This window comes from Hypanus sabinus, chromosome 5, assembly GCF_030144855.1.
Source record: "Hypanus sabinus isolate sHypSab1 chromosome 5, sHypSab1.hap1, whole genome shotgun sequence".
NCBI classification, from domain to species: Eukaryota; Metazoa; Chordata; class Chondrichthyes; order Myliobatiformes; family Dasyatidae; genus Hypanus; species Hypanus sabinus.
This window is the reverse complement of record NC_082710.1, coordinates 184,724,365-184,737,353: the sequence shown is the minus strand read 5'-3', so window position 1 is coordinate 184,737,353 and position 12,989 is coordinate 184,724,365. Positions and strand designations below refer to the sequence as shown.

Sequence of the window (12,989 nt, the reverse complement as noted above, 5' to 3'; positions counted from 1 at the left end):
AGAAAAATGGCAGATGGAGTTCAATCCGGACAAGTGTGAGGTGATGCATTTTGAAATGACAAACCAGAAGACTGAGTACAGGATTAACGGTCAGCTACTTAAGAGTGTGGATGAAGAAAGGGACCTTGGGGTTCAAATCCATACATCCCTCAAGGTCGCTGCGCAGGTTGATAGGGTAGTTAAGAAAGCCTATGGGTTGCTAGGCTTCATTAACAGGGGGATTGAGTTCAAGAGTAGAGAGGTCATGTTGCAACTCTACAAATCTCTGGTGAGACCGCACTTAGAGTATCGTGTTCAATTCTGGTCACCTCATTATAGGAAGGATGTGGAAGCTATGGAGAGGGTGCAGAGGAGATTTACCAGGAGAACAAGTCATATGAAGCAAGTTTAGCAGAGCTGGGACTTTTCTCTTTGGAGTGTAGAAGAATGAGAGGGGACTTGATAGAGGTCTACAAGATTATGAGAGGCATAGATACGGTGGATAGTCAGTGCCTGTTTCCCAGGGCACCAATAGCAAACACCAGAGGGCATATGTACAAAATTAAGGGAGGAAAGCTTAGGGAGACATCGGGGGTAAGTTTTTTACACAGAGGGTTGTGAGTGCCTGGAATGGCTTGCCAGGGATGGTGGTGGAGGCTACAACATTGGGGGTATTTAAGAGCCTCTTGGACAGGCACATGGAAGAAAGAAAAATGGAGGGTTATTGGGTAGTGTGGGTTTAGTACTTTCTTTTAAGGATTATATGGGTCGGCACAACGTGGAGGGCTGAAGGGCCTGTACTGTGCCGTAGTGTTCTATGGTTGTAATGTTATCATTCATTTCAAGAGAATTATAATATAAGAGCAACGATGCGATGCTGAGGCTTTGATCAGACTGCACTGAGCTGTTGTGAGCGCTGAGCTGAAGTGATGCGCTGATATTGGATCGGCTCCAGAGAAGGTTCACAAGAATTATAAGGTTAATGTATGAGGTGTGTTTTGATGGCTCTGGGCCTGTACTCACTGAGTTTAGAAGAATGGCCGGGGGGGGCGTAGGGTGGAATCTCAGATGACAATAAATATTTAACTAGTTTCATTTGCTGTGATCACCTACAGCACTTGACATTCTGAACATACTCAGGTAAATGTACTGCTGCCGCAGACCAACTAGTTTCACGACATATGTCAGTGATGTTAAAGCTGATTCTGAGTGTACCTAGGTAAATTTACAGAAGTACGTTTTTACAATGGTAGCACATCCCAGCTAGCAAATCCCTTTGGACATTCAGTTCATTATGTGACATTATGTGAACTGTGCATTATGTGACAGGGATACACCCTTACATCTGACACAACAGGTCTGTGAACTGTGCATTACATGACAGGGATATTCTAACAATAGCAGGAGCATTCATCTATTGTCTTCCCCTCTGTAGTTTCAATGGGACAGAGTCTGAATGGCCCACTCCCAGTGATTGACTGCTCCAGCCACGAAGTACCAGTTGGAAAGCTAAATTTAGAGATACAGCACATTAACAGGCCTTTCCGCTCCAAGAAGCCCTCTCTGTCCAGTTACTGTGGGTTACTTTGACTGTGGGTGGAAACTGGAGCACCCGGAGGTAGTAGCAGGAATTGAACCTGGGTTGCTAACACTGTAATACTATTACGTTAATCCCTGCGCCAGGTTTCCAGAAGACTCTGCTTTTTCATCTTAGTTGATGAAGTGACTCCAGAATGAATCCTTTTGGCTTCCTCCTTAGTGATGGTAAGGAGAAGAAAGCATGTGCTGGGTGATGAGAGTCCTTCGTGAAGGGTGCCATCTTCTTGAGGCATCATCTTTTAAAGATGTCCTCGAAGGTGCGAGGTGCCCATGATGGAGCTGGCTGAGTTTACAATCATGTGCAGCTTATTCCAGTCCAGTGCATTGGCCCCTCTATACCAGGTGGTGATGCAGGATGCTCTTTGTGGTACATCTGTAGAAATTTGCAATAAGCTTTGGCACCAAGCTGGAGAGGAAGGGAAATAACTTGGTACAGGAGAACCTTTGGTGGGTGTCCTTTACCCCACCTGTCTGACAGTGAGTGAGAGCACCACCCACTCCGCCCCCTCAGATTGCAATCTCTGCTGAACTAATCTTTGCCCTTCTTCTGTGTCCCTTGTCCACACACCTTTTCCAGTCGACGACCATGATCCGAACTTCCAGAACGACCAGCACAGCCGGAGGATGCCACTGCACGCAGCAGCTCAGAAAGGCTACCTAGAGATCTGTCACATCCTGCTGCAGGTAGGAGCTGAGAGCTGGGACCAAGATGTCTCGTATTCATTGTTAACGTATGCGTGGAGCAAGAATGACAGTGGAGCAGTAGGATTGAACATATTTACTGATTCGTGTTAGCCACGATACGCCATATGACCATTGCATCATTAGGCCAATTAGTCTGGTCCGCCATTCCATCGTGGCTGGCTTATTTTCCTTCTCAGCCCCATTCTCCTGCCTTCTCCCTGTAACCTTTGACCTGGTGACTAATCAAGAACCTATCAACCTCTGCTCTAAATATACTCAGTGACTTTGCCTCCACAGCTGTCTGTGACCATGAATTACACAGATTCACTACCCTCTTGTTCTAGACTCCCCCACTATTGGAAACATCTTCTCACAGCCACTCTATCCAGACCTTTCAATATTTAACACACTTCAATGAGATCCTCTTCATTCTTCGCAACTGACAAGTACAGACCCAGATCCATCAAATGCTCCTTGTATATTAACCCTTTCATTCCCGGGATAATTCTTGTGACTCTTCTCTGGACCCTCTCCAATGCCAGCACATCTCTTAGAAAAGAGGCCTAAAACTGCTCGCAGTATGTACTTCAAATGGTCTGACCAATGCCTTATAAGCCCTTAGGGTCACACACTGGACAACCTGGGCCCACTGGAACGAAAACATGCACAGTCAAAAGTCTGCATAAAGAGGAAGCCTCCACACATAGGAGGCCCAATTGACTCACCGGGCCATCAAACAGCAGCCTGCGCTCTTGCCAATTCTCACAATTGGTACGATACAGTTTACCAGGGCATTAGCCACAGACACACCTTGACTCCTGCTGGTCCCAGCTTTTCACCTTGTCCCTTCGTATTGAATTTGCTAAAAAAAATGGAGATTTTACTCTCAATCCAGTTACCACTGACATATGTGCCCCTAAAAGGTAACAAGTTTTTAGATGAATGAACAGCCACGGTCTAATGTGCTTGAGAGGGAGAAGCTGACGTCCTCTTCAGTTTCCAGGCTCACATCGGAACCATTCCGCTCGTCCCGTCTGCTCTACCATTCCACCATGGCTGATTTATTTTCCCTTTCAACCCATTCCCCTACCTTCTCATAACCTTTGACTCCCTGACTAATCAAGAACTTATTAGCATCCATTTTAAATATACTCAATGACTTGGCCTGCACTATGTCTGTGGCAATAAATTGCACAGATTCACCACCAATAGACTAGAAATTCCTCCTCATCTCTGTTTAAGTGTACTTCCCTCTATTCTGAGGCTGTGCCTTCGGGTCCTAGACTCTCCCACTATAGGAAACATCCTCTCTATATCCACTCTATCTGTGTCCACTGGTCCTAGACTCCCCCACTATAGGAAACGTCATCTCCACATCCACTCTATCTGTGTCCTCTGGTCCTAGACCCACCCACTATAGGAAACATCCTCTCCACATCCACTCCATCTGTGTCCTCTGGTCCTAGACTCCCCCACTATAGGAAACATCCTCTCTATATCCACTCTATCTGTGTCCTCTGGTCCTAGACTCCCCCACTATAGGAAACATCCTCTCCACATCCACTCTCTCGGTGTCCTCTGGTCCTAGACTCCCCCACTATAGGAAACATCATCTCCACATCCACTCCATCTGTGTCCTCTGGTCCTAGACTCCCCCACTATAGGAAGCATCCTCTCCACATCCACTCTATCTGTGCCCTCTGGTCCTAGACTCCCCCACTATAGGAAACATGGTCTCCACATCCACTCTATCTGTGTCCTCTGGTCCTAGACTCCCCCACTATAGGAAACATCCTCTCTATATCCACTCTATCTGTGTCCTCTGGTCCTAGACTCCCCCACTATAGGAAACATCCTCTCTATATCCACTCTATCTTGGCCTTTCAATATTTGATAGGTTTCATTCAGTAAGATTTCCCTCTCATTCCTTTAAACTCCAGTGAGTACAGACCCATACCTTTAAATGTTCCTCAACAAGCAGTGGATGTCGAAAACTTCGGCTGCTGAACAGACACAAGGAGTGGCGCTGTAATTTTTTGAGCGGAATAAAGATATCCTTTGGAGTGCCTTTAAAAGGGATAAATATTTTGAGCTGCTGCAAGGGTTTCATTCTGCCTTTTTAAAAATTTTTTTTATTGAATTTTCAATAGGTTACAGAAAGAAAAAAAAATTGTCAACCTTTCCCCCCTCCCCTTAACCCCCCCCCCCAAACATATCCCTATAGAAAAAAAAGAGAAGAGAAAAGAAAGAAAGAAAGAATGCCTGGATATCAGGAGATCCCCACATGCTCCATGGAGTTCATAATAGCTTTAATATGTATATTTATTTCTTTCCCCAGATAACCAATAATTTTAACTTCGGAGCACCTATATATTTAATCCTATCTTTTGTAAATAAGGGTGCCAAATTTTCAGAAATATTTCATATTTATCTCTTAAAGTATAAGTATTTTTTTCAAGTGGAATGCAGCTAAAAATTTCATTCTTCCAACGATCTATACTTAAGTATGAATCCAATTTCCAAGTAACTGCAATAGCCTTTTTGGCTACTGCCAATGCAGTTTTTATGAATTCTTTCTGATATTTATTCAATTTGGATTTCGATTTTATCCCTTTAATATCGCCTAGTAAAAATAATGTTGGATTACGTGGAAGTTGTATTCCAATGATTTCATTCTGCCTTTGAGAGGAGCATTGCTGCTGACTCTATGATGCAGACTTGCAGGGGCAACAAAATGCTTGGTTCAGGAGGAACTTGGGTGGAGCAAGTTTGTAGCTTAGGATCCCATGTCAGAGCTGATCACGGGTATAAGCTCTTGCATAAACCCTTGGGTCACCAACCCGTGCCACACAGACAGTGATCCCAGCAGTGCGGATTGTGTACAGTGAGAGGGTTTAACTAACACCTGAATTCTGATCTCCAACCTCTCTCCTACTCTCCCTTGTGTGTCTATTTGTCTTTTTTCCCTCTCCCTCTCCCCCGCCCCCCCTCCTCCTCGCCCTTCCCCTCCCCCACTCTCCCCTCCCTTCCTCTCTCCCCCTCTCCCGTCTCTCTTCTCTTTCTCTCCCCCTCCCCTCTCTCTCTCCCCTCCCCTCTTTACACCCTCTCTTTACTTTCCCCCTCCCCTCTCTCCCTCCCTCTATTCCTCTCACATCTCTCTCCGTCTTTCTCCACCTCTCTCCCCCTCCCCTCCCCATCTCCCCGTCCCATCTCTCCCCACCCCCTCTCTGCCCTCCCCCTTCCCCCTCTCCCCATCATCCTCTCTACCCCTCTCCCATCCCTCCCTCTCTCACGCCATCCCTCTCTCTGGAAGGCTGGTGCGATCGTTGACGTGTGTGACAAGCTTCAAAGGACACCGCTGATGGAAGCCATCATGAACAACCATTATGAAGTTGTGAAGTTACTGGCCAAGCACGGGGCAAGCGTGTTTCACAAGGTGACAGTGCAGGGGGGAGGTGTTGGGAGGTGGGCTGGCAGTTCCACACAACTTTAGAGAGATCAACAGATGCTCAGGTGTTGTTGCCGGTTAACTGGCCTATGAACTTGCGCACTCATTCCTCAACTGTACTTTATTTTATTTGTGCACCAGGTGAACAGCATGACCCTTGTTTCTGAAGCCAAAACAGAAAATTGCCATTTTTATACAAAATTGACCAGCAGTTACTGATATTGATCAATTCAAATCAAGTTTGATTGTCTTTCAAACCATACATGAAATCAGCGGAATGAGACAGCGTTCCTCTGGGGCCAAGGTGGTGGTCGGTAAAATGTTTGAATTCCTCACATGCAAGAGCAATTGCCATTCACAATACACGTGTTATTAGTCAATGGAAACTCCAAGTTAACACCCAATAGTACTTTGAAGTTAGTAAAGCGATTGGCCCTTAGTACTTCCATAAGGTTATCATGACCAGTGGGGGGCCAGGGGTTGGGTTGGGTTTTGGGTGGTAATGGGAATGACTTCCCATAACCTATTAAAAGCCCTCAGTGATGTGCGTCTGAAATAGCCTCTGACAATCCAGCCCAGCTCCTGACCTTCACGTGTGGCTTAAGTACTAAGCCCAGCTGAACCCTTTCTAATGACAGAAGGGGCAAAGGTGAGATACTGGCACCTCAAAACCAGTCATTTTGGGCAGATGGGACTTGTCAGCCATGGTTGACAGCTCATCTAGTAGAAGGAAAACTCTGATCTCAAACTTCCGCTGCCTTGGGGCTAGATCCACCCACGGGGAAGGCTTCGGGAGTAAACCTTGAGGGAAAAATCTTGACCTGGAGTCACTAATGCAGTCCAACGTTGAGTTCAACCAGGGTTTTCTGGCAACAAGGTTGTGGTCCTCTTAGAGCATCTTCGGTTTGCAGGGAGTGCAGAATCCTGTTTGTTTCTACTTTGTGACGGTGGGTCAGACCACCATCTAGAACCAGTGGTGCTGTACCTTGCCAAAGTGGGTGTGTTTAAACTGTTGTCTCGTTTGTCCCTTCGCTTCCCAGGAATTAGATGCTTCCTCGTGCCTGCACCATGCTGCCAAGAACGGGAGCATACAGATGGTGCAGTTCCTGCTGGCGACCGGGCAAGTGGACCTGAACACCCAGGTAAAGAGAGCCGTGTGCAGTTGGGGTGAGGGGTGGAATGTATACTGTGTGTGTGATGGTGGGAAGGAGGCAAAGGACTTGTTTTGCTGCCGTTGTTTGTTGTTGTTCTGCTGAACATCGTAGACATGTTCATTGAAACCTACCGGATGTTGAAAGGATATGGGTGGATGTGGAGAGGATGTTTCCTAAGGTGGGTGGTGGGGTGGACAGAACCAGAGGGCACAGCCTCAAAATTGAAGGCGACCCTTTAAAACAGAGGTAAGGAGGGTTTTCTTGGGCAGAGATTGGTAAATCTGTGGAATGTTCTGCCACAGATTGTAGTGGAGGTCAAGTCCATGCGTATATTTAAGGCAGAAGTTGATCGTTTCCAGATTGGCCAGGGTATCAAATGATATGGTGCGAAGGCAGGTGTATGGGGTTGATCCTGGATCAGGGATGGCGGAGCTGACTTCTTAGGCTGAATAGTTCCGTGCGAGCAGCACTTAGAACGCGACATCGAGCTTATGTCGCTGGAGATCAAGAAAAGCAGCTATGTCTGCGCAAAGCTACCAGGACTGCAAAACAACAGTATAAGGAGAAGACTGAGTCAAGATTCACAACGAATAGCTTCAAATTATCCACCATTGTCCCTGTACCAAAAAAGACCAAGGTAACATGCCTGAACAAATGGCATCCTGTCACACTCACCTCAATAATAAGCAAATGCTTTGAGAGGCTGGTCAAGGACTACATCTGCAGCTTGCTACCACCCACAATGGACCCCCTACAATTTGCCTGTCAACACAATCAATTGACAGATGACGCAATGGCCACTGCTCTACACACTGTCCTTACACATCTGGAGAAGAAGGATACTTATGTGAGATTGCTGTCCTTGGACAACAGTTCAGCATTCAACACCATATAGTTCCATCTAGGCTCGACAAGAAGCTCAGAGACCTTGGCCTTGACCCTACCTTATGCAGCTGGATCCTGGACTTCCTGTCAAATCGCCAGCAGGTTGTGAGAGTGGGCTCCCTCAGGGCTGCGTACTGAGTCCCCTCCTTTACTCCTGTATACCTATGACTGTATCGCCATCCACAGCTCCAATATGCTAATTATATTTGCTGACGACACTACATTGATTGTCCTTATCCCAAGCAATAATGAGGCCTACAGGGAAGAAGCCATCTCTCTGACACAGTGATGTCAAAAAAACAACCTCTCCCTCAATGTTGCAAAAACAAAGGAGCTTGTTGTGGATTACAGGAGGAATCCTGCAATTAAGGGAGGTACAGTTCCTGTACCAGGCAGTGATGCAGCCAGTCACACCAATCCGGGTGATCTTACCGTCATGCCTCGACCTCCAGACTCGCTGATTTGGTTTTCGATCTTCAGGTTTTGACCTCCAGACTTTGCTGACCTCTGGTTTCCATCTGCCGTTTCTTTATCTATTCTCCTAATCTGGATAAGTCCTGCAGGCATCTTGTTTCCTCAACCCGACCTGCCTCTCCACCTATCTTTGTATCATCTGTAAACTTGATCAATTGCATCGCCCAAGTTATTAACATACAATGTGGAAAGTAGCAGTCCCAACACTGACCCCTGCAGCACACCACTTGTCACTGGCAATCAGCCAGAAAAGCTCCTGTATTACTACTCTTTGCCTTCTGCCAGTCAGACCAGTTATCTGTTACATTTCTGGCTGGCTATGTTAGGCTAGGAGCCAGGAATGAGTTCACTATAGTTTGTGGCTTGGGCCATTTGAGGCTGTTACAGACATTTACTGTCTGGCACCAACCCTGCAGGGGATCCCCTTTATCTCCCAACAACAGGCTCCCTCTCCCCTTCCTCCTCCCCCTTCTGCCTCTCTCTCTCTCTCCCCTCCCCACTTCCCCTTCCCCTCCCTCTTCCCCTCCCCATCTCCTATCCCCACCTCCTCCTACCTATCCCCCCTTCCTCCGTGCTACAGAACCAAGCATTCATCATTTGCCGTAAAGCACAATCGCGTTATAGCACCTGGTCAGTCACCAATCAGGGTTCGTTATAACACCTGCAATCACCAATCAGGGTTCAGTTCCCACCCCTTTCTGCAAGGAGTTTCTGTTCTCCCAGTGACCGCTGTTCGTTCCTCTCCATTGACTCTGTCTGACCTGCTGAGTTCCAGTAGCGTCTTGTTCACTACAGCTTACTTTGGCCTCAGGCCAGTTGAGCCAGTTGCAGACTTTCACTGCCTGGTACTTCTGTTCCCTTGCCGAACGCCAGGCTGGGAACTGGGATAATGGTCAAGTTGAGGGTCATTTTATTGTCATTCAACCGTTCACATACCGCCAAACGTTGCTCTGGACCAAGGTGCACAATACAGTACATATAGCTCACACGCAACGTATAGTAATATTACCACAAACAAATTAACAAACAAAAAGGTGCATTTATGACAGAAGTCAAAAGTAAACAGTACAGTGCTACTGGCACTTCATACATGATGAGACCTGGGTGTTGGCAGGGAGTTCAGTAGGATCACAGCCTGAGGAAGAAGCTGCTCCCCATCCTAACAGTTTGTCCTAATGCTACAGCCTGATGGTAGGTGTAAAGCAGCTTGGTGGATGGAAGGGATCATTGACAATTCAAAGAGCCCTAAGTTCTCAGTGCTGCTGGCGAGTATGTCTGATGGGTGGAAGAAAGACCCCAATGTTCCTCGTCTGCTTATTGTCCCTTCCTTCTGTGCAGGATAGTGGAGGATGGACTCCAGTTATTTGGGCAGCTGAGCACAAGCACATCGAGATCATCAAGCTGTTACTGGATCGAGGAGCAAGTGTCGCCTTGAAGGACAATGTAAGTGACCTCTGGAAACAGGGCCAGACCAGAAACAGACCGGCAAACCAGTGTCTGATCTCCCAAAGCCAAGAGGCAGCGTCCGAATCGCACCCATGTTTATTATCACTGACATATTGTCAACAGCGAGATATAAGTTACAATTAGAAATTATAAAAATAAATAAATAGTTCAAATTCCAAGTAAATTTATTATCAAAATACACATATGTCACCATATACAACCCTCAGATTCATTTCCTTGTGGGCATTCACAGTAAATACAAGAAACACAATAGAATCAGTGAAAGACCGCAATCAGCAGAACGAACAACCAATGTGCAAAACATAACAAACTGTAAATGCACAAAGAAAAACTAATAATAGTAAACACATGAGCAGTAAGTACTGAGAACATGAGATGAAGAGTCCTTGAAAGTGAGCCCATAGTTGGTGGGAGCAGTTCAGTGATGGGGTGAGTGAAGTTATCCCCACTGGGTCATAAGCCTGCTGGTTGAGGAGTAGTAACTGTTCCTGGACCTGGTGGTGGGAATCCTGAGGCTCCTGTACCTTCTGCCTCATGGCAGTAGCGAGAGGAGAGCATGGCCTGGCTGGTGGGGGTCCCCAATGGTGCGTGCTGCAATCTCGTGATAGATCTTCTCAGTGCCGGGGAGGCTTTACTTGTGGTGTTCTAAGCCGCATCCACTACCTTTTGTAGGATTTTCCATTGAGGGTCGTCATACCAGTCAGTATATTCTCCCACACGTTGATGGAAGTTTGTCAAAGTGTTTGATGTCATGTTGAATCTTCACCAGCTTATAAGCAAATAGTGGCACCTCTGTGCTATCTTCATAATTGCATTGACAGGCTGGGCCCAGGACAAATCCTCTGATATGCAGTTTTAGTGCAAAAATGGAGCAAAATGTTGAAGTAGTGTTCATGGACTCAATGTCCAGTCAGAAATCTGATGGTGGAGGGAAAGAAACTGTGCCTGAAGCATTGAGTGTGTGTCTTCTATTCCTCCACCTCCTCTCTGATGGTAGCAATGAGAATAGGGCATGTCCTGATGGTAGCAATGAGAAGAGGGCGTGTCCTGATGGTAGCAATGAGAAGAGGGCGTGTCCTGATGGTAGCAATGAGAAGAGGGCGTGTCCTGATGGTAGCAATGAGAAGAGGGCGTGCCTGATGATAGCAATGAGAATAGGGCATGTCCTGATGGTAGCAATGAGAAGAGGGCATGTCCTGATGGTAGCAATGAGAAGAGGGCGTCCTGATGGTAGCAATGAGAATAGGGCATGTCCTGATGGTAGCAATGAGAATAGGGCATGTCCTGATGGTAGCAATGAGAAGAAGGCGTGTCCTGATGGTAGCAATGAGAATAGGGCATGTCCTGATGGTAGCAATGAGAATAGGGCATGTCCTGATGGTAGCAATGAAAATAGGGCATGTCCTGATGGTAGCAATGAGAATAGGGCATGTCCTGATGGTAGCAATGAGAATAGGGCATGTCCTGATGGTAGCAATGAGAAGAGGGCGTGTCCTGATGGTAGCAATGAGAAGAGGGCGTGTCCTGATGGTAGCAATGAGAATAGGGCATGTCCTGATGGTAGCAATGAGAATAGGGCATGTCCTGATGGTAGCAATGAGAATAGGGCATGTCCTGATGGTAGCAATGAGAAGAGGGCGTGTCCTGATGGTAGCAATGAGAAGAGGGCGTGTCCTGATGGTAGCAATGAGAAGAGGGCGTGTCCTGATGGTAGCAATGAGAAGAGGGCGTGTCCTGATGGTAGCAATGAGAAGAGGGCGTGTCCTGATGGTAGCAATGAGAAGAGGGCGTCCTGATGGTAGCAATGAGAATAGGGCATGTCCTGATGGTAGCAATGAGAATAGGGCATGTCCTGATGGTAGCAATGAGAATAGGGCGTGTCCTGATGGTAGCAATGAGAAGAGGGCGTGTCCTGATGGTAGCAATGAGAAGAGGGCGTCCTGATGGTAGCAATGAGAAGAGGGCGTGTCCTGATGATAGCAATGAGAATAGGGCGTGTCCTGATGGTAGCAATGAGAATAGGGCATGTCCTGATGGTAGCAATGAGAAGAGGGCGTCCTGATGGTAGCAATGAGAATAGGGCATGTCCTGATGGTAGCAATGAGAATAGGGCATGTCCTGATGGTAGCAATGAGAATAGGGCGTGTCCTGATGGTAGCAATGAGAAGAGGGCGTGTCCTGATGGTAGCAATGAGAAGAGGGCGTGTCCTGATGATAGCAATGAGAAGAGGGCGTGTCCTGATGGTAGCAATGAGAAGAGGGCGTGTCCTGATGGTAGCAATGAGAAGAGGGCGTGTCCTGATGGTAGCAATGAGAAGAGGGCGTGTCCTGATGGTAGCAATGAGAAGAGGGCGTGTCCTGATGGTAGCAATGAGAAGAGGGCGTGTCCTGATGGTAGCAATGAGAAGAGGGCGTGTCCTGATGATAGCAATGAGAAGAGGGCGTGTCCTGATGGTAGCAATGAGAAGAGGGCGTGTCCTGATGGTAGCAATGAGAAGAGGGCGTGTCCTGATGGTAGCAATGAGAATAGGGCATGTTCTGATGGTAGCAATGAGAAGAGGGCATGTCCTGATGGTAGCAATGAGAATAGGGCGTGTCCTGATGGTAGCAATGAGAAGAAGGCGTGTCCTGATGGTAGCAATGAGAAGAGGGCGTGTCCTGATGGTAGCAATGAGAAGAGGGCGTGTCCTGATGGTAGCAATGAGAATAGGGCATGTCCTGATGGTAGCAATGAGAATAGGGCGTGTCCTGATGGTAGCAATGAGAAGAAGGCGTGTCCTGATGGTAGCAATGAGAAGAGGGCGTGTCCTGATGGTAGCAATGAGAAGAGGGCGTGTCCTGATGGTAGCAATGAGAAGAGGGCGTGTCCTGATGGTAGCAATGAGAATAGGGCATGTCCTGATGGTAGCAATGAGAATAGGGCATGTCCTGATGGTAGCAATGAGAAGAGGGCGTGTCCTGATGGTAGCAATGAGAATAGGGCATGTCCTGATGGTAGCAATGAGAAGAGGGCGTGTCCTGATGGTAGCAATGAGAATAGGGCATGTCCTGATGGTAGCAATGAGAATAGGGCATGTCCTGATGGTAGCAATGAGAATAGGGCATGTCCTGATGGTAGCAATGAGAAGAGGGCGTGTCCTGATGGTAGCAATGAGAAGAGGGCGTGTCCTGATGGTAGCAATGAGAAGAGGGCGTGTCCTGATGGTAGCAATGAGAAGAGGGCGTCCTGATGGTAGCAATGAGAATAGGGCATGTCCTGATGGTAGCAATGAGAATAGGGCATGTCCTGATGGTAGCAA

At 47.2% G+C, this 12,989-nt stretch overlaps 1 protein-coding gene across 1 annotated transcript in view; it reads left to right on the top strand.

Moving 5' to 3' along the window:
• ehmt2 (euchromatic histone-lysine N-methyltransferase 2) overlaps window positions 1–12,989 on the top strand; it is a 475,985-nt gene that overhangs the window by 79,312 nt on the left and 383,684 nt on the right. The window contains exons 20-23 of the mRNA XM_059971113.1: window positions 2,156–2,262; window positions 5,576–5,698; window positions 6,751–6,852; window positions 9,562–9,666. Coding sequence (XP_059827096.1) covers window positions 2,156–2,262; window positions 5,576–5,698; window positions 6,751–6,852; window positions 9,562–9,666 — 437 coding nt within the window. The remainder of the gene's footprint in view (window positions 1–2,155; window positions 2,263–5,575; window positions 5,699–6,750; window positions 6,853–9,561; window positions 9,667–12,989) is intronic.